This window comes from Magallana gigas, chromosome 3 (assembly GCF_963853765.1).
Source record: "Magallana gigas chromosome 3, xbMagGiga1.1, whole genome shotgun sequence".
Taxonomy (NCBI): domain Eukaryota; kingdom Metazoa; phylum Mollusca; class Bivalvia; order Ostreida; family Ostreidae; genus Magallana; species Magallana gigas.
Genome location: NC_088855.1, coordinates 3,100,529 through 3,120,188, shown reverse-complemented (window position 1 = coordinate 3,120,188; position 19,660 = coordinate 3,100,529). Strand labels below are relative to the sequence as shown.

Sequence of the window (19,660 nt, the reverse complement as noted above, 5' to 3'; positions counted from 1 at the left end):
ACTAATGCCACCAAAATCCAGGAAACAAAATAAAAAAAGTTAATACTGACGTCAGAATGCAATTTCTTTTTCTTGTTGCATTGTCGTCAGATAAAGGGGGGAGGGGGTGTAAGAAGAAAATGTCATAGTCCAACGTGATTCTGCAGAGCGCAAAATCGTGACGCGGAGATGCTAAACCCAAGTCAACATCCATAGTTGTTTATTTACAAAGTGACTTTCTGCATTAAAGTTAAAAGTAACGGATTTCTTACATCACCCCTTCCTTACGAAAACCGCCCGCATTAATAATCCCTAAAAGCAAAAATAATGAATACTGCATAGCTTGTGAGTCATTTGTATTTAATTTAATATAACAATTCGTTGTGTTACCCGTTGCTAAGTGTGTTGCTAACGCTGAGGGTAATAGAACGGATTATCAACTGCGTCTAAACCAATCAGATTTCAGTATTTAACATGAAAGTATAATAAAAATTTTTGCTATACTTTCATGTTAAATACTGAAATCTGATTGGTTTAGACGAAGTTCATAGTCTGTTCTATTACCCTAAGCGTTAGCAACACACTTACCAACGGGTAACATTATATAAATAGTGCCTGTTTGGGAGGGTAACAGTTGAAATTGACACCCCGAGAAAACCATTGTCAACCGACGCGAACAGTTGAAATTGACACCCCGAGAAAACCATTGTCAACCGACGCGAAGCGGAGGTTGACAATAGTTTTCTCGGGGTGTCAATTTCAACTGTTATCCTCCCAAACAGGCACTATTTATTTTGTTATACTGAATGTCTTTATTTTAAAGAAAACATCACTGCTTTTAGATAGGAATAAAGTGAATTCTAAGGCGAACCGTACGCGCATGATTTTCGCGCATGTAACAATTCGTAATGCTGAGGGTAATAGAACAGATTATGAACTTCGTCTAAACCAATCAGATTTCAGTATTTAACATGAAAGTATAGCAATACGAATTCTCGGGGTGTCAATTTCAACTGTTACCCTCCCAAACAGGCACTATTTATATAATGTTTGCTTATCTATTTGCTTACTGTAACTCATTTTTTAAAGATAGACACTAGTAAATAAATTGATCAACGTAAGCTGATGTTTTATTTTTCCACCAAAGTGCGCTAATCATTGCAAATTTTGACATTAATTCTCATGAATACTGTCATGCTGTGAATTTTGAATTCACCGGGTGGCAGTTTTAAATTTTGTATTTACTGCCACCCGGTAAATCCAAAATTAACAAAATGACAAAACAACAGCATGACCACTGACTGAACAAAGTCATTTGGTATCATTAGATTTTTTTGGGACCGAGCCGTGAAACATGCATTAACTTTTAATTTTAAATGCATCATCTTATAATCATCTTGTTTTTAAGCGTCCATACTATTATCATGAAAAACAATACGCTATTAATCGACAGCTTCTTTTATCTTGTATTATCTTATCAGTAAACGAAAACAAGACTGGGGCTTTGTATATATTACCTCTGCATCTCGCTTGTATCTTAACCGCTTATACCTAAATTTTGGTTAAACATTCAATTCTCCCAAAATAACATATTTACGCATAAAAATGAAAAAAAAACATATAAATTTAAAGACTTTGATCTTTAATCGTGTCTAGTTCCATTTACTGATCTTATCAATTGCAGTACAACAATCAAATAAGTTAACAAGCTCTTAGAGTGTGTATATTCGATTTACTTCTTCGTGATGTGAATCAATTTCAAATCCATCTGGAATTGAGAAAACAATATTTAGTGTTCATATAACAATTTAAACGGAACAGTTATTAATTTTTTTTAAATGACATATCAATTAGTATTTCTACGATAGCACAAAAAAATAATGTATAAAATTTAGGATTTTTTCAATTGTTCACAAGATAGTATTTTCTAAATATCGATGCACATATTAATGTTAAATGAATAATCCCCGTGGAAAAAATAAAATAGAGATTGCAGAACATCATCCTTGATGTCCCTTATATTACCTGCTTTTATCTGGTGCAACTCCCACTGACGGTGACACGCACATGTTGCGACATAGGGTGAGACACTGTTGTCTGTTTTTACCACGTATCAAAAACACCAAGCTCAACGCTTTTACCTGAAATTATAATGTTCCCGTGATACTAAACAACGTTATTCTGTTGTGAATATATATACTTGTATATTGTTCATGGATATATACTTGTATATTGTTCATGGGTAGTCAAAGTTATTTGTAATTAATATCCTACAAGGTAAAATTGCTATGCGTGTTGGACATATGTTGAGAATAAGTTGCAGTTTTAGCTATCTGTAATCAGAGTTATAGGTACTAGTATCATGTCCAAATACAAAATATCAACATTAATGGGATTTAAAACGAGTTGAGAGAAAATTTTATTTTTTATTTTTTATATTAACAATGAATTACTTGGGTATTTTGAATGTTTGACCAAACTGTTAATGTTAGAAGTCAAGTTATAAGAGATACAGAGGTAAGAATTCATTGTTATGTAGAGCTCGAGTCATATCTGTTTACAAATAATGTAAGATAAGAAATAACCTTTTCTTTGACAAAATGACAAAATCTTTGTCAAAAATATATGAATGAACTTTGTTTTGTATAAATCTAAAATCCTTGAAATTTAAAATAAAAAACCTAAATCCTAAAGATACGAAAAAAGAACGACCTAGCTATATTTCACAAAAGCAAAAAAAAAAAAAAAAAATCATGGACACAAATATAACATCAAATTTTAAGCTACAAAATAATGTCTTTTTAAAGGATAAGAAGACAAAATTAACATAATTCAGAGGTAAGACATTCAAAAATTAAATATATATTTCGATGATATGCATAAAAAGGTTTTTACCTATATTAGGACATTATGTTTTAACTTCAACGTCTAGATATATATGTGTATATATATGTTAAACATATGTTACAACAAACGAACACGTATATTCTACATATATAACCCGAGGGTGTTTTATAACTATATATATATATATATATATATATATATATATATATATATATATATATATATATCCCAGGCTTAGGGCAAATTACATTGTAAAGTAATGCATTAAATTAACATTACTTCATGAATTTGGGCATTACATTACCATTACCATTGCCTACTTTTTCTTGAAGTTACGCATTACCATTACAAATGTACTTTGTGAAAAGTCAAAAATATGTTTTTTAAAAAATAAAGCTAATAAGAGTTTTTGCAAATGTTTCAAATATATTACATGTATATATATATATTTACGGTCAGATATAGTATAAAGGTACTGAAGAATGAAGTATTTTACCTCAATAAATATATATATTCACAGTCGGATATAGCAAATAGGTACTGAAGAATGAAGTATTTTACCTCAATAAATATATATATTCACCGTCAGATATTGTAAAAAGGTACTGAAGAATGAAGTATTTTACCTCAATAAATATATATATTCACCGTCAGATATTGTAAATAGGTACTGAAGAATGAAGTATTTTACCTCAATAAATATATATATTCACCGTCAGATATTGTAAAAAGGTACTGAAGAATGAAGTATTTTACCTCAATAAATATATATATTCACCGTCAGATATTGTAAATAGGTACTGAAGAATGAAGTATTTTACCTCAATAAATATATATATTCACCGTCAGATATTGTAAAAAGGTACTGAAGAATGAAGTATTTTACCTCAATAAATATATATATGATTTCTTTCGTTTGAGGGACGAATTAGACAGAAATCAATTTCTACTTGGTATAATAATGAATTAATTATCCGGATATATAAGGTTTTCATTCGAATACCTGTTTGTGTCACCTGGTTCTTAAGAACCGGTTTATTAGCAAGGCTATATAAAGAATTACTCAGGTGTTAAATACCAGTTTAGGACGACACGTACAGCGGAAAGTTTAAATTCGGCATGCAGAACGAGGAGATGTCGGGCGGGGCTCAGGCAGACATGCTACAAGCCATTCTCAACAAAATGAATGAACAGAAAATGGACATGGAGAATACTATGGCAATGCAACTTGATAATTTTAAAAGAGAATTACAGGGGGCAACTTCCTCCGTATCGTCTGAAGTGAAGAAGTTAAAGTCAGAACAAGCGATAGTCTGGAAACATCCAGGTAACAAAGATCAATTTGAACATAACGAGAAGATTATTGATACGTTGACGCAGGCTTCATGGGCCTTGAATAACAATAAATATGATTATTGCAAGGAACTTATTCATGAATCAGTTGAACTTTGTAATAAACGTAACAAACTTATCAAAATGGCTGATGCATCACCTTGTGGGTGGAGTACAGTGAAAAATTATGTAACCAATCCATTGGCTGATGATTCGGATGACGAAAAACGAATGTTTAAAGCGGAAAATAAAGCCATGAAAGAAAAGAAAGAAAAGGAGAAGCAAAAAGAAAAACTGAAATCTAAGAGTAGCTATTCTAATGTTAGGAGCAGTGCTCCTTATTTTCCTTTTCCAGCTAGACAGCCTTTTCGTGGCCCAACGCCCTTTGGCTTCCCCATCATGCCAGCTGCATCCAGATTTCCCATTGGCTGTTTCCACTGCGGAAAACCCAATCACCAAAGAAAAGAATGCCCGGAGCTTAAGTCCGCTAAATAGAGAGGCTAAACAGTCTAAAGAATCATCTTTGATAAAAGATAAGTATTATGATGGAAAAAGTTGTGTTGATGAGTTTAACGAATGCTATGAGTATAAAGAAGGTGGCAAAGTCTCTGTTAGAGGGCGATTAAAATCAAATATTGAATTTTGGAAATGCATTGATGCTTGTCATTATATCATAGATACTATTCAGGATGGTTATAAAATACCTTTTTATTCTTTACCACAGCAGAGCTTTTCGCATAATAATAAATCTGCTTTACAGGAAGATGTTTTCGTACAGGGAGCAATAATGGAGCTATTAGAAAACGGTTTGATATCCGAACAAAATACAGAGTTTTTGGTTACTAATCCTCTTTCTGTTTCAGTGAACTCCAGTGGGAAAAGAAGGCTTATATTAGATTTAAGGGAAGTTAATAAGCATGTATGGAAACAGTCTGTGAAATATGACGATATAAGAACCGCTCTTATGTATACAAATAAAAATAGTTGGTGTTTTAAATTTGACATCACAAGTGCATATCACCATGTAGATATTTTTCCTGACCATAGAAAATATTTAGGATTTTCATGGAAATTTGGTGTTCAAGATCGATATTTCTGTTTTAATGTTTTGCCATTTGGTCTCACATCTGCGCCATATATTTTTACTAAACTCACATCTGCGCCATATATTTTTACTAAACTCACACGATCCTTAGTTAAGAAATGGCGTAGAGAAGGTAAAACTGTACTTATGTATTTAGATGATGGGTTTGGCTGCCATAGTAAGTATGACGAAGCATGCAAAATATCCAAAGAGGTACAGTATGATTTAGTTTGTTCAGGTTTTGTGCCTAAAGTGGAAAAGTCCATGTGGATCCCTTGTCAAGTTATCGAGTATCTTGGTGTTGTTTTGGATTGTAATATGGGGAAAATTTACATTCCTGAAAAGCGTGTATTTAAGATTCAAAAAACAATTTTCAAAATTGAGCATTTTATGAACCAGAATTGCAGAATAAAGGTAAGACGACTAGCAAGTTAAGTTGGACAAATCATATCTATGTCTGTTGTTATCGGAAGTGTAGCCCAGTTAATGACCAAATGTCTTAGTATTGACATTGTGTCTGCTCCAACATGGAATAGCATGATTTTAATTTCTGAGGAAAGTAAAAAACAGATAAGTTTCTGGAAATCGTCTTTAGATATGTTGAATAGAAGGGATATGAAAGTTAAACCAAGTTCTAATCTGGTAGTGTACACAGATGCAAGTGATACTGGTTATGGCGGTTATTGCGTACGGACAGGTAAAAATGTTTCTCATGGTTTATGGGAAGAATCTGAGAGAATTATGAGTTCCACATGGAGAGAATTGGCCGCGGTGAATAGAGTTCTTCGGTCATTTGTACAATTTCTCAAAGGTGAGAATATAAAATGGTTTACAGACAACGCAAATGTTGTTTCCATTGTTCAAAAAGGGAGTATGAAAAATAACTTACAAGATCTTGCAATGAACATTTTTCAAATTTGTTTAGAATATAAGATTGGTATTGAAATTGAATGGATACCAAGAGAACTCAATGAGCAAGCAGATTATTTGAGCAGAATTGTCGACTTTGATGATTGGGGTATCGTGAAAACTGTTTTTGAAGACCTATCACGGGAATGGGGTCCGTATGATATTGATTTATTTGCTTGTGATTACAATGCAAAGGTAGATAAATTTTGTTCCAGGTATTGGAATCCTTTTACGTATGCAGTTGATGCATTTACTATTAATTGGACAGGTTTGAATGCATGGATCGTACCGCCATTTTATCTTATTCCAAGAGTTTTGGAGAATTTGAACGAATGCAAAGGATATGGAACATTAGTAGCTCCGCTATGGGAATCATCAGCCTTTTGGCCAATTTTAATTTCTGAAGTTTACAGGTCACATATTGTAGATTGGAAGGATCTTCCAGTAGCAAAGGAGTTTTACACACGTGGTAAACTCGGATCTGGTATTTTTGGTAAAGAAGATTTAAAGTTTAGAATGCTTGCATTTGTTTTTGATTTCAGAGTTTGATTTCAAAATTGTTTTTTGGCAGTTTTAAATTCTTCAAAATAAACAAATTTATTGATTAATTGGGAATTATTTCCCATAAACTTGTATGAGAAATATCAGGCAATTTGCGCTATGTTGTAATAGAGATAAATATTTTATCACTATGGATTTACTGAAGTTTCTTTCACCACATTTGTGGTTTGCCATTTGGCAAGTTTGGTTTTTTATCAAACTGATATCTTCATTTCTGAAGAAAATGTGCTGAATATCTTAATTAAGCTGATATGTAGATATAAGTATATGTATTTTTATACATATCCGGTAGATAATTTCAAAGCGAAAAAATATTTATTGGTGTTCCTTTACAAATTTGTTTTTTCAGGTATTTGAAAGAGATTTGATTCAGTTGCCTTCAAAGTTGCGTGAAAAGGTGTATGCACTTCCTGGGATTATGCAAGCGTCACGAGCGGATTCAACTATAAACAAATATTGTAACAGTTTCCTGAGATTTAAGAAGTGGGCAAAAGAACAAGGAATCGAGGAAAGTGAATTATTTCCTTCAAAACCTTTACATGTATCTATTTATTTAGCATGCTTGGTTCAACGGGCAAACTCTCCATCCCCTATTGTTGACGCATTCTATGGAATCAAATGGGCTCATGATCTTGTGGGATTCAATTCTCCGACTGACAATCAGTTTGTTAAAAACATTATGGAAGGTGGGAAACGTATAGTGGCAAAACCTGTTCAAAAGAAAGAACCAATAACTGTTGAAAATTTACGTTGTATGTATTTGAAACTGTTTGAATGTAATAATCTTTATAATCAAAGAATCATTTGTATGGTCTTGTTGGCATTCGCTGGATTTTTACGTAGCAGCGAACTCATAAATATCAAGAGATCTGATATTCAATTTTTACCTGATCATATTGAAATATTCATCGAGTCTAGTAAGACTGATATCTACAGAGACGGTACAAGAGTTGTTATAGCAAGAACATTTTCATATATGTGTCCTGTTTCTAATTTTGAATTGTATCTTCGTTTAGCTGGGATTCAAGACGATTCAGAGGAATATGTATTTTGTGCTATTTCGAAATCGGGAAGTGGTTACCGGTTGCGTAATCGTGAAAAGCCTCTGTCTTACACCAGGGTTCGTGAATTATTCATCGAAGCATTTACAGGAATTGTAGATAACATCAAAGTTTATGGACTTCACAGTTTGCGGTCAGGTGGAGCGACTGCGTCGGCAGTGAGGGGAATTCCGGACAGGATATTCAAGAGACATGGACGTTGGCGTTCGGAATCTGCTAAGGATGGATATGTCCAGGATCCGCTTAGTGAACGTTTAAGTGTTTCCAAAGAACTTGGTTTATAATAGTTGTAATCATGTTGTTTATTGATTATATTGTATTTTTTTTTTGTATTGATTTTTCTGAATATATATGAAGTTGGATTACGTTATTATATCCTATATTAATAGTAGCATTTGTTCCCCGTTCTTTATATTTACATAGCTGCAGCGTGTCGTTGCTAATTCCACACAATGTGTTGTTATTTACTAGTATCATAGTATTCAGCTTTCATTTGGAAGGTAATGAATGGATTTAAAGGAGAAATATGATTTCTTTCGTTTGAGGGACGAATTAGACAGAAATCAATTTCTACTTGGTATAATAATGAATTAATTATCCGGATATATAAGGTTTTCATTCGAATACCTGTTTGTGTCACCTGGTTCTTAAGAACCGGTTTATTAGCAAGGCTATATAAAGAATTACTCAGGTGTTAAATACCAGTTTAGGACGACACGTACAGCGGAAAGTTTAAATTTTCAGAATTGTTTTATTAAAATCAATAAATCATGTGATCCAATTTTATGCCATAATTATGTGTGTGTACATTTAATATGCCAAATATTAAATAGCTGCAGCGTGTCGTTGCTAATTCCACACAATGTGTTGTTATTTACTAGTATCATAGTATTCAGCTTTCATTTGGAAGGTAATGAATGGATTTAAAGGAGAAATATTCACCGTCAGATATTGTAAATAGGTACTGAAGAATGAAGTATTTTACCTCAATAAATATATATATTCACCGTCAGATATTGTAAATACAATGTAGGTACTGAAGAATGAAGTATTTTACCTCAATAAACATAGTCGTTAAAGCAAGAACAATGATGCTCAACGAATGATACAGCAACTTTTCCTTCAGTGCAGCGTAACAACCCTGAAAATACAAAAGTGGAATAAGCTGAATAAAATATGTTACAACAAAAAAATTAAAAGGGACAATAATCAAAATTTGGTAGCGGGCCAGTCGTAATATTTTTTGAACTATCAAACATTTACACATCTCTTTAACATTTTAGCCAAACTTGAACGACCATACATATTTTTAAATAGTCGACCAAAATACTGTTGGTTGACAAAAATTGGTCAAAATTCCTTTTATTATAAATAGAGGACATATATCTGCTCAGCGGTAGAACAAAAGATTTTTTACCCCTATTTGTATTTGTTGTCATTACCTTTATTGTACCAAAACAACCAAAAACGACCCCCTAATAACAACTAAACAAAAACACCACACGAATATCTGGGACGAGATTTAGAAAAGGACAACATTTACAATTTGTTACCATGGTAACAGGTATGAAAGATGGACAAATTATTTGACTGAATTATGTATTACTGATTCTGGCTTTTGTCTAGATGACTGATGTGTGATATAGATTTAATACCTTGTTTTTTTTTTTTTAATTTTGCAAAAACGAAAAAAATAAATAGAAAATACGTAGCTTTCAGAAAAACTTAACTCTTAAAATGTTATATTTTTTGATCATATATATGTAGTCTTTTCACTTAAAAATTGTATAACCTTTGTATTGTATGTTCCTGGGTTAACGCTTGCATGACATGCAGTTGGAGCAGAGGTATAATTGTATTTGTTAATATTGAGGCAGCAGGTCTTTGGGATTTGTGAACTAGTTGCTTGACAGCTTCCTGAAGTCGTACACCAAGACGTACCATCGAAATCATTCGTTGTTGATATTACAGGATTAACTCCACAACAGCCAAGCTTTGAAAAGCAGGAATAAATATGAACTACATGTTATTACATGTATTAGTGCCTAAAATATCCCCAACAGAAAGAACTGTGCGATCAACTCAAAACGATACGATTCAATTTACCGTCAAAAACAAGTAATTCCAAGCATTAGATATGGGATAGCTGCTTGTAGTCCCGTCATCTAAATAATAAGACTGCAATATTGACAACATTTTTCCTTGCATATCCGTCTCTACCTACAAATAATGATTTAAGGTTAAATAAAAATAGTCAATTATGTTCTAAGTAGGATTAATATTGACACAATTTTGTGTCTGTGTGTGTGGGTTTTTTAAAATTGTTTATCCCAATTTAAGGATAATACAGGTATTTAAATTCATATTTCGCTTTATGAATTTTTGAGATGATTGACAGTTTGTTATTGTTATTGTCATTTTTCATTTACTAAATGCATTTGATCAAATCTGTAAAACATACCTCGTTTTTCATTGTGAACCACAAAGCTATGACAACAATCTTCATAAGAAGTAAAATCAAAACAAAAACGGCATACTGAAATGGGAAAGACATCACTATTTATAAGTAACATCTAATTTTTATGGTGTTCCGATGGGGCCACTTCGACCGACCTTTGCACTTTCGCCTTTAGGTCGAGATGCAAGAGTGCGAAGTTGCGAAGGCGAAAGTGCGACGGTGCAACGGCGAAAGAGCGAAAGTGCGAAGATGCGACGACGAAGCGCAAAGCTGCGAAAGCGAAATGTGTTCGGAATGTTTTCTTTATAGTTGCTAAGTATGTAATAAATCCAGAGGTGCTCGAATGAAAGTTCACAAGACTTCACCGAGATTTGTTCAGTTCCTGTGAAATTTCGAGCGGAAGTATAAGTGTTTTGATAATATTCTCAAAATACGTACTAAGTGCTGGTCGTTTTTCATATCATATCCTACTTGGATTTATGTTAAAACATGAAAATCGTTTAAGATGTACATGTATGTCTTATTTCACCATATATCGGTTATTTATATTAAACGATAATATTCAGAACAGAGTTATCGTTCGTGTTCAACCACGTGTAGAGTGGTTGATAATATAAACATCGGATTGCTAAATAAAATCATAGCCATGTTTGATGCTTGTGGTGTGCAATACCATGTTTTTAGAAAAATAATGGGTGTCTGTTTTGCATAAAAACTTGGTATATCGAGCCATTTTCAAGGAACATTCTGCATAAAATAGTACAGTCTGTTTCACTATTGGTGCTATTACTAGGTCATTTGCGGATCGAAAATTAACCCTCAGGGGTGATCTTTACTACGCATGTTAATTGTTGCAACAGCGGACAAAAACTTTTTTTTTTTGTATTGTCACATTTATTTCTAGAACTCATTTTCTCCACCAATTAATGACGATAAAGTTTAAAATCAATAAACCTCTAGGTTTTATATTTGACTACATTTATGAAATAGACTATAAACACGAGGCATGATTTTTACTGCGAAACTGAGAGGGCCAAATCAAATCACGTGATCTAAAATTTAAATGACAATTACATTCGCAGGGGTGCACATTTTGAAAGCATGTTTTCCCTTTTGTCTCCGACTACCGCCACATGAGTTGTCGATTTCTATTATTAAAGCTGAACACCGCTCGTAAATAGGCACTGTCAGCCATATTTCTCTTTAATCACTGCTGTCCCTACAACCCTTATATAAGAAACAGACCTCTAAACAGTTCAAAGTACTTCGCTGTAGTCTAAGGTCTCACCAGTGTGGACGTACATTTTGCCTCGCCGTGTTACCCGGTCGCGATGAAATTATCAAATTTTACGCACTTTTTGAAGCCAGGAGAATATTAATATCAAATTGGTCAATGCATTATTTACGAACACAAAATGAACATAAGATAAGAAAAAAATGCATAAAATCTAAAGACCACGAAAGGAATACTACATGTCGGCCACGAGGTTCAGGTGTGCAATCGGGTGTAACGAAATCGAAGGGTTTATATATCAGGTATCTGTGTGACGGTGCCTATTTACGAGCGGTGTTCAGCTTTAAGTTTATCGCTACACAACCCCTATATACATGTAAGACCGAGATCACTAGTCATGCTTCACCGCATTCAGGTTTTTCATTCACCCTAAACGTCACATTGAACGGACATATTTGCAGAAACGCGTTTGAACCAATACAATATGACAACCACTGCAAAATGGGAATTTCCCATGAAAGACGAAACAAAACAGACTTATAATCCAAGCACACTTATTTAAAAAAGCCCTCGATCGTCTTAGAACGTTTTCCTATATCGTACTAAAATAACTTTGCACAACCTCACACTGTAGCAGATCGTACAGTGACAGCATTGACGTGTTTTTGAAGAAACCTGTAAAAACAGTATTACATTGTTACTTTCTTGGATTTTACTTTTACTTATCTACTGTGTTGAATTTATTGCGACCGGAGTCAACAAAAAAATGCAGACGTTTTGCACTCTGTATGAACGACACACGTGTTCGATCATCGAACTTCGATGTGCACGAAAATAAGATAATGCACGACGTGGAAAGTCTTTCAAACAGTAAATTTTCTTTTAATTAATATGTTTTATTGATTGCAGTTTCCTTTTTACAAACATATTACTGCTATGTGTATTCTATCATTGAGAAGTCCGTGTAACCCGAGACGTGTTCAGCAGAGAGAGCGCTCGCGAGAAGTTGTGTTGCGGGTAAAGGGCATATTTATGGGCAGCGGAAAGGGCAAAAACTACATTTTTACAAAATCAACGATAAACTAAATTCAGCAATCTAAAATAATATTATCAATGGCCATAGGTGCAAAACCAACATTCTTCTCTGCAAAATAAATGTACATAAAATCAACCAAAGATATCTAAATACAAATCAAACACAAAAAGTAAAACCAACAGACATAAATGTAAAACGAACATACATCAACATGAAACAAGCGGACGCACAAATAAACGCCCCGAGATGTTGATATATTTATTATGATTTATTAAAAATTATAAATATTATTTTGATGACCTGTTTATACTCGTACATTTGTTCGAAATATTCATATTCAGATAAAAACATATGCATAATCAACTATCGTACAGTCTTCTATAAACAAAAACAAAAACAAAAAAAACGCCATTTTATTGTTATCCATCAGGCACGTAGCATCGATTTTGAAAGTGTAGGGGGGGGAGCAGTCTCATCCAAAAAATCTTGACAAGCCAAAAAAAAAGGGGGAAGCCCCCCCCCCCCCCCCCCCCCCCCCGATGCTACGTGCCTGTCCATAAACATGATGATATACAAAAATCTGAAGGAAACATTTTCAAAATGCTACAAGACATACGTACATTGTAAATTAAAACTTTATAAAGTGCATGTATCAGAATACTTCACGCTTATCGACATGAATACTGCCATGTCTTATATTATTCAACCTACTTGTACAGGCAATGCATAAGAATGTAGAGAAATAAATCAAAGTTCGTTATAGAAAACAGTGTATGCATTAATTAATGCATATTTTGATGATAACAATTTATACAAAATGTCTACTTTAAGACTTTCCGTTTCCGTCAGGCTAAGGCATATCTGTATAGATAATAATAGCAAACCAAATATGCACGCCTCTATTCACGTAATGTCAGTCATATGTTGCATTTCGTATCACTTTAATTTTACTGGGTGGAAGTAATGCAAACTATACAACTTGACATCTTTGTCAATTTTGTATTTACTGTCATCCGGTAAATTAAAAATTTACAAAAAAAAAAAAAAAAAAAAAGATTGGAATAGAAATAAAATTGTTAACGATTAGGTTTGATTTAGTTTGACTTTTGCTATAAGAATTTAAATTTTTTGATTAAATTTATATTATATTAATTTTATAAGACTGGTGAAAATCGTCGTTAAATAGTGGATGCAGGGGAGGGGGGAGTAATGTAAAGCTCAAGCAGATAGTTTATGTAATTAAATAATGATCCCCAAAATAGAGCTATGCTAACTATATAATATTATACATTGGTAATTACATTAACATTCCCGAATTTTTCATAATAAATACTATAGTCTGTCCCAAGATATTTTTGCCGCATATTTTCTTAAATTATTCAATATTTATAAATACCTCTTGGTTCAGACGATGTTCATTCAATAGTATGAAAAAATCCCAAGATTTCCCCTTTGAAACGCTCCCTCTAGCTCGTCGGGTATCAGTACAGGGCTAAAAATAAAAAGTCTACGAGGTTTTTCCATTGCCAAGGAGATGAAGACGCCCGGATGATAACGTTGAAAAATTGCGCGAGGGGTCCCGAGTATTTCCGAATGGAGAAAAGATGTCAACATTCCCCATTATAAATCTCCGTAGGAAATCTGTTTTCGTTCATGTGAATTTTTACGAGGGAAAAATGATAATGTGTGAATAAAGTTATCTTGGGAATTTTCCCTTTCATCGATTTTAATTGCACTTCAGTCACAGGTATGTGTATTTTTATTAAAAATCGTTCAAATATGCAGCATAAATATCTTGGGACAGATTATAATACAGGTAATTCTCAAGTGAATGACAGGCTATGATTGTTATCACAACACAATTCACACCTCTTGTTCTGAACGATATAAAACGTTATGGCTTCATAAAATTAATAAATAAAAATCCTAATCCAGCACGCACGCTGTCTTGACCGTGCATGCATAAAAGCAAGCACTGTTTCAATGGGTTTTTTTTTTAAATTTCAATTCTTGTATAGGTAATAAATAATTTCAGAGGAATAATAATACGAGAAAAGTATCTTAACACAGTAAGATGTTTCGCTCCGAGGCAGGTGCGAAACATCTCAGGGCGAAACAGAATAGGTGCGAACCATCCCGGATTCCAATAATCGATGACGCATATTGCTTTCCAAAAAAACGCCACCTGGCGTTTATTTGTGCGTCCGCTTGTTTCATGTTGATGTATGTTCATTTTACATTTATGTCTGTTGGTTTTACTTTTTGTGTTTGATTTGTATTTAGATATCTTTGGTTGATTTTATGTACATTTATTTTGCAAAGAAGACTGTTGGTTTTGCACTTATGGTCAATGATAATATTATTTTAGATTGCTGAATTTAGTTTATCGTTGATTTTGTAAAAATGTATTTTTTGCCCTTTCCGCTGCCCATACATATTGGCGCTCGCTCTGTTGAACACGTCTCAGAATGCCTCGATCAGAAAAGCAACCGACCGTAAGTTATATTCCCTAGTGGCTGTAGAAGAGCGATCGAAACTAATATGGCGACCAAATGCTTAATGAGTTCGTGTCAACTTTAATATATTAATATTTTAAGTTGTCGTAAATATAGTCAATGAAAACAGTTAGTATATTAATCATTCAATAATTCAAATTCATGAAAGAAATTGAAACAGTCATGCGTTCGTGATTTTTTTAGACCAATCAATATTTTGAATCTTTAATAAAAGTATAACTTTCCACCAAACGTCATCAGTCGGCGGTTTGTAATTTCACGGGAAGACCTAAGCCTTATCTGAACATCACCGAAACGTTTCAGTGCACGTACAATAACGCTGTAGCTAACTGTTATTTAACAGCTCTTTTCTAAGACGGAATGAAAACTAGGCTGAGGAAAATTAGAAAGTCAACTTGTTTTGGCATAAAATAACTAAATGTGAAAACTGAACGACGACATGATAACCTCTCATATATCTTTTTATTAATATAAGTACAAGAGACGAATTATGATTCCTAAATTCAGAAAGGTGGTGCAAAAGTACCTTATACAACGCCTAAAACTTTAGTCCTCTACAGCTGCAAACGAATATAGGACAATTTTGATCTCGTGGAAATCGTGAGTATTCTTGATTTGATCGTGAATTTTCCATTGATAGATTGCTTTTTCTGACAACCCCCCCCCCCCCCCAAAAAAAAAAATAAAAAAAAATCGGAGTTTGTGTCCAATGAGTTGACACAACTTGACCATGCAAGAGAAATTTTAAAATAAATGCATAAATTATTAATTGTTTATTTTGGATTAGATATTTTGATCCTGGGAAGACGATTAAAACTATGGAAGCTTGTTCAACAATCCAGTACAGGATTATTCAGTCGGTCTCTCCAGTGATACATGTACTTTTACTATTAAACAACTTTTAAATTTCCTCAAAATTTAGACCTTAAACCAAATTTATGATATCAAGTGTTAACATTGATTTTAATTTATTATAGTTTTTTCATTATTTAAACATTAATGGGTGATAATTTTAATTTGTATGGTATATATCTAATTCGTTTAAAAACTCACGTGATCTTATGGCCTTATCCTAATTTTGTATAGTTATGATTACATGAATACATATTTCATAATTAAGAAGACATTTTCTTAACTTTTACATGTAGTAGTAGATTTATAAAAGTATCAAGTGTGTATCATTTACAAAATAATTGCCTTGCCATAGATTAATACTGACCTGAAGTAGAATGAACTTTTTTTTTAAATATGCTCCAGCGATACCAAGTCCAAACGCCCCCAATGTGAGTACTATTCCAATTACGATAAGAATAATAGAGACAGCTGTGACCATGTCAACTGCTTGAACGGAATCCAATTCCAGAAGGGGTTTGATGTTTTCTGAATTGATCTTTGACAATTCATTTAAAGCTTGGGCCCCAACGGTAACCAACCCTAATCCCAGGAACTGAAAAAGTAAGGTTATAGTGTAAAATAAAACTAAAAGTTTGACTTCATCAAAACCATACAATTGAAAAATAAATGTTTCTGAACCCTTCTAAGACATATATTGCTCAATTTTTGCTATAATGCAACCCTCCTCCTGACAAATGCAATATTGTAATGATAATTGATATACCATGTAAGAGTAAAAGAATATTAGAGTACTTACTACAAGAACTGCATTGATTATCAAAAACGCTATCCCAAATATTCCGAATTGTTTGAATGGGTCAAATGTTCCGCCTTGATCGGTAGCCATGATTACGTTAGCAGAATCTATATAATAAAATCAAGAATATACATTAATCTAAGAGACATTAACTTTATTTTTTTTATTAGTTTTAAAATTGTTGAAATTCATATATTCAAAATAAGAGACTAAATATATCCATTGTATACAGAATTAAAAGTTAAGATACAAAAATGTAAAGAGAGCTCGTTCTGTCTGTAAATTTAAACAAGTACATATTATAAAATCAACACTGTTGATTCTATTGGATTTCCTTCCAAAATATCAACAGTAACTGTTAATCTCCACTATGTGCACTCTCTTGTGATATAGAGTGCAATCTTCCGCCAGATGTCGCCCTACCCCAAGCTTCGGCTTACACGTCTGTCAACGCCAGGCAATACTGTAATGTGGTTATTTACACTGGTGGTTAAGTACGGGTTTTCTATGATCAAACAATACGTGTGGGTATTAAATACGCGGATGCGTGATACATGTATACCACTCTAAAATGTTGAGGTTTTACTATACGCGCGGGGGTATTTTAAAAGTGGTTTTAGGCCTACCGCGTAACTAGTGTAAATTTCCCCCACGCGTAAATAACCACTTTACAGTAGTCTGTACCATGATCAAAACAGGCATGGCGAGTACGTGTATTGATGTTTTGATTCTCCGGCATGATAAGCTTAAGGAAGAATATGAACAAGCAAAGACTTCGTGGGCAAGTTTTTAAAAAAAAAATGACATAGGGGATGGCATTGCTGCTGATTTTTATAAAATCAACAATGAATCGGGAGCGTCGAAAAACTGCTTTTCCAAAACTATTTAAAAGTCTGCCAAACTATATCATGTGATCAGATTTTTATTTTATATTTTAACCTCCATTAAATAGTTTAATGGCTACTTTGAAATAAAAATGTGTAGAGGCGTTAAAAGATTTACATTGAATTACTTATAATCGTACTTATATATTAAAGAATACACAACAACCATTTCATTTACATTTAGCGTATTGTTTCAGTTTGTACAAGAACCTTGTACAGTGGTCGTTAACAATGATGTAAGCGATGCTGGCTTAGACGAAAGATGGTTAGGTGAAAGAATGCCATAGTGTGGTGGAAAACACTTATGTCTATTAGTTCATCAAACAAATGACAAGTTCGGTGAAAAAGCAAACTTCTTGAACAATTGTCGATACTGTCAACAAACAAGCCCAATCTTTAGATTTATAAGATACATCATTAAATGTGAGGGATGTGGCAACATGACTGTTAAAGTGTAAGCATTGAGGAAACAAAGAGAACTGAGAGGAGGGGGTTACCTCAGAAACTTCGATTTCTTTGATTTATTTTATGCCAAACATAATTTAAGATGTACTTAAAACAAAGGTGGACTACCTGATTATTAAAAATTGCAAAGGACCTAGCACATGAGTTGTCAATAAATTTAGACCTAATGATAAAGCACGTTATTATTTTTTTAAATATACATAGTAAAAATACGTTACATTGCAGACGTTTGATAAGAAAAACGTTCTTCTTAGTAGTAAGACCTGTACCTAGTATCCAGGTGATTAAAGACATTTTCAAACGGGTTGAACTTAAGAATAATATACTATTACATGTATATGAACAAACTATTCCAATATTCCTATATGAAATCACAACTAGTAACATTGAATTTATTGGTCATCTTGGATAAAACATATTCACAGACAGATAAATTGGGGAATAAAATAACACAGTGTAATGTTTATACATACCATTATGAAAATTTTACCAATTTAAATACACCATTTAAAATTCCTGCTTAAATATGTTTCTTTTCACTATAATCTATATTTTGCTTAAGTCTTTGTTTGCTTTTACAGATAACGAAATCATATCCCTGTATTTAAACCAGGCTTTTGAACAGTTGCAACTTATTTTTACAAACCTTTGCATTGTTGTTAGCGCATACCATAGAATAAAGTTCGTTACTATGTTGAACTTTTTAATTAATTTTTTCGTGAAATACCGGTAGTTATCGTTTGCTCACTCCAAATTCAGTCGTACAAAGGAAAACAGTGGTGTTCTAAATAGAAAACCATCATTTTCATATATTAAATATGTACTTGTCACAACAGTGACTAAGAAGTAAATGTATATCTCATTTATATGAAATTGTAATACGAAAGAAAACAGTCATGAAAAGATGTTTAGGGTTTATTTTAACAAGAATATTTGTATTACTCAGTTAAAAAAAATATCATAATACAATGATCCATGCTAATCATTTCATAACCATCAGTAATATATTAGAGTTTTCAAACTTACATAAGGACAAGCTGCGTCGACATTTTTTCGTTATCAGCTACCTATGCTGTTTGTTTTCCTTATCGATTTCTTATCGATTTTCCAATCGATGGCCACGGCAAAAAAGATATCCATTTTTCAAGATGATAAAGAGTGACATTTACCCTGAAAGTTCTATTTAATAAGACAAAATCTTTTTGCAAGAACGATGTCGAAATGACAATTTATTTTGAGAAATTGGAATTGAAAATGAAACAAAAGTCTCAGTAATAATTTACTTCCAAATTGATAGAATTTAAATTTGCTTTCCATTTTTTCTTCTTTGAATCCAAAATTTTGCATGCCCTTTAAAGAACCTCCTTCGTCTACTGCTTCTATCACACTAGTTGAGGTTTTTTTTTTAGAACAGTTTGTAAACAGTTCTAATTTTAATACTAAGATATCTGATAAATGAATCATTAAAATCACCAATATTTGGTTTTATTACCTAATCAAAGGGATTTTGTTGTTTTATTACAAATTAAATATTTGCGTCTATTTTGAACTGCCGGTCAATAGACTGCGATCTATTGGACCGCCAGTCAATAGACTGTGATCTATTGGACCGCCGGTCAATAGACTGAGATCTATTGGACCGG

General features: G+C 33.0%; 2 protein-coding genes across 4 annotated transcripts; one reads left to right on the top strand and one right to left on the bottom strand.

The window, feature by feature from the left end:
- Window positions 1-1,621: 1,621 nt before the first annotated feature.
- LOC105320172 (tetraspanin-9) lies at window positions 1,622-19,090 on the bottom strand. Of its 3 annotated transcripts, XM_034481420.2 has the most exons (9): window positions 19,044-19,090; window positions 16,669-16,775; window positions 16,237-16,464; window positions 10,235-10,309; window positions 9,880-9,993; window positions 9,566-9,766; window positions 8,831-8,914; window positions 2,005-2,120; window positions 1,622-1,747 (listed from the first exon to the last, which is right to left on the bottom strand). In XM_034481420.2, exons 2-9 carry the CDS (start codon window positions 16,756-16,758, stop codon window positions 1,738-1,740), a joined length of 918 nt encoding a protein of 305 aa, XP_034337311.2. In that variant the 5' UTR covers window positions 16,759-16,775; window positions 19,044-19,090; the 3' UTR covers window positions 1,622-1,737. The 3 variants fall into 3 exon arrangements, with proteins under 3 accessions (XP_034337311.2, XP_065934167.1, XP_065934166.1); XM_066078095.1 differs by lacking the exon at window positions 9,566-9,766; XM_066078094.1 differs by lacking the exon at window positions 10,235-10,309.
- Window positions 5,315-8,704, top strand: LOC136273536 (integrase/recombinase xerD homolog). Its single transcript, XM_066078093.1, has 2 exons — window positions 5,315-5,656; window positions 7,062-8,704. Exons 1-2 carry the CDS (start codon window positions 5,390-5,392, stop codon window positions 8,055-8,057), a joined length of 1,263 nt encoding a protein of 420 aa, XP_065934165.1. The 5' UTR covers window positions 5,315-5,389; the 3' UTR covers window positions 8,058-8,704.
- Window positions 19,091-19,660: the final 570 nt, after the last annotated feature.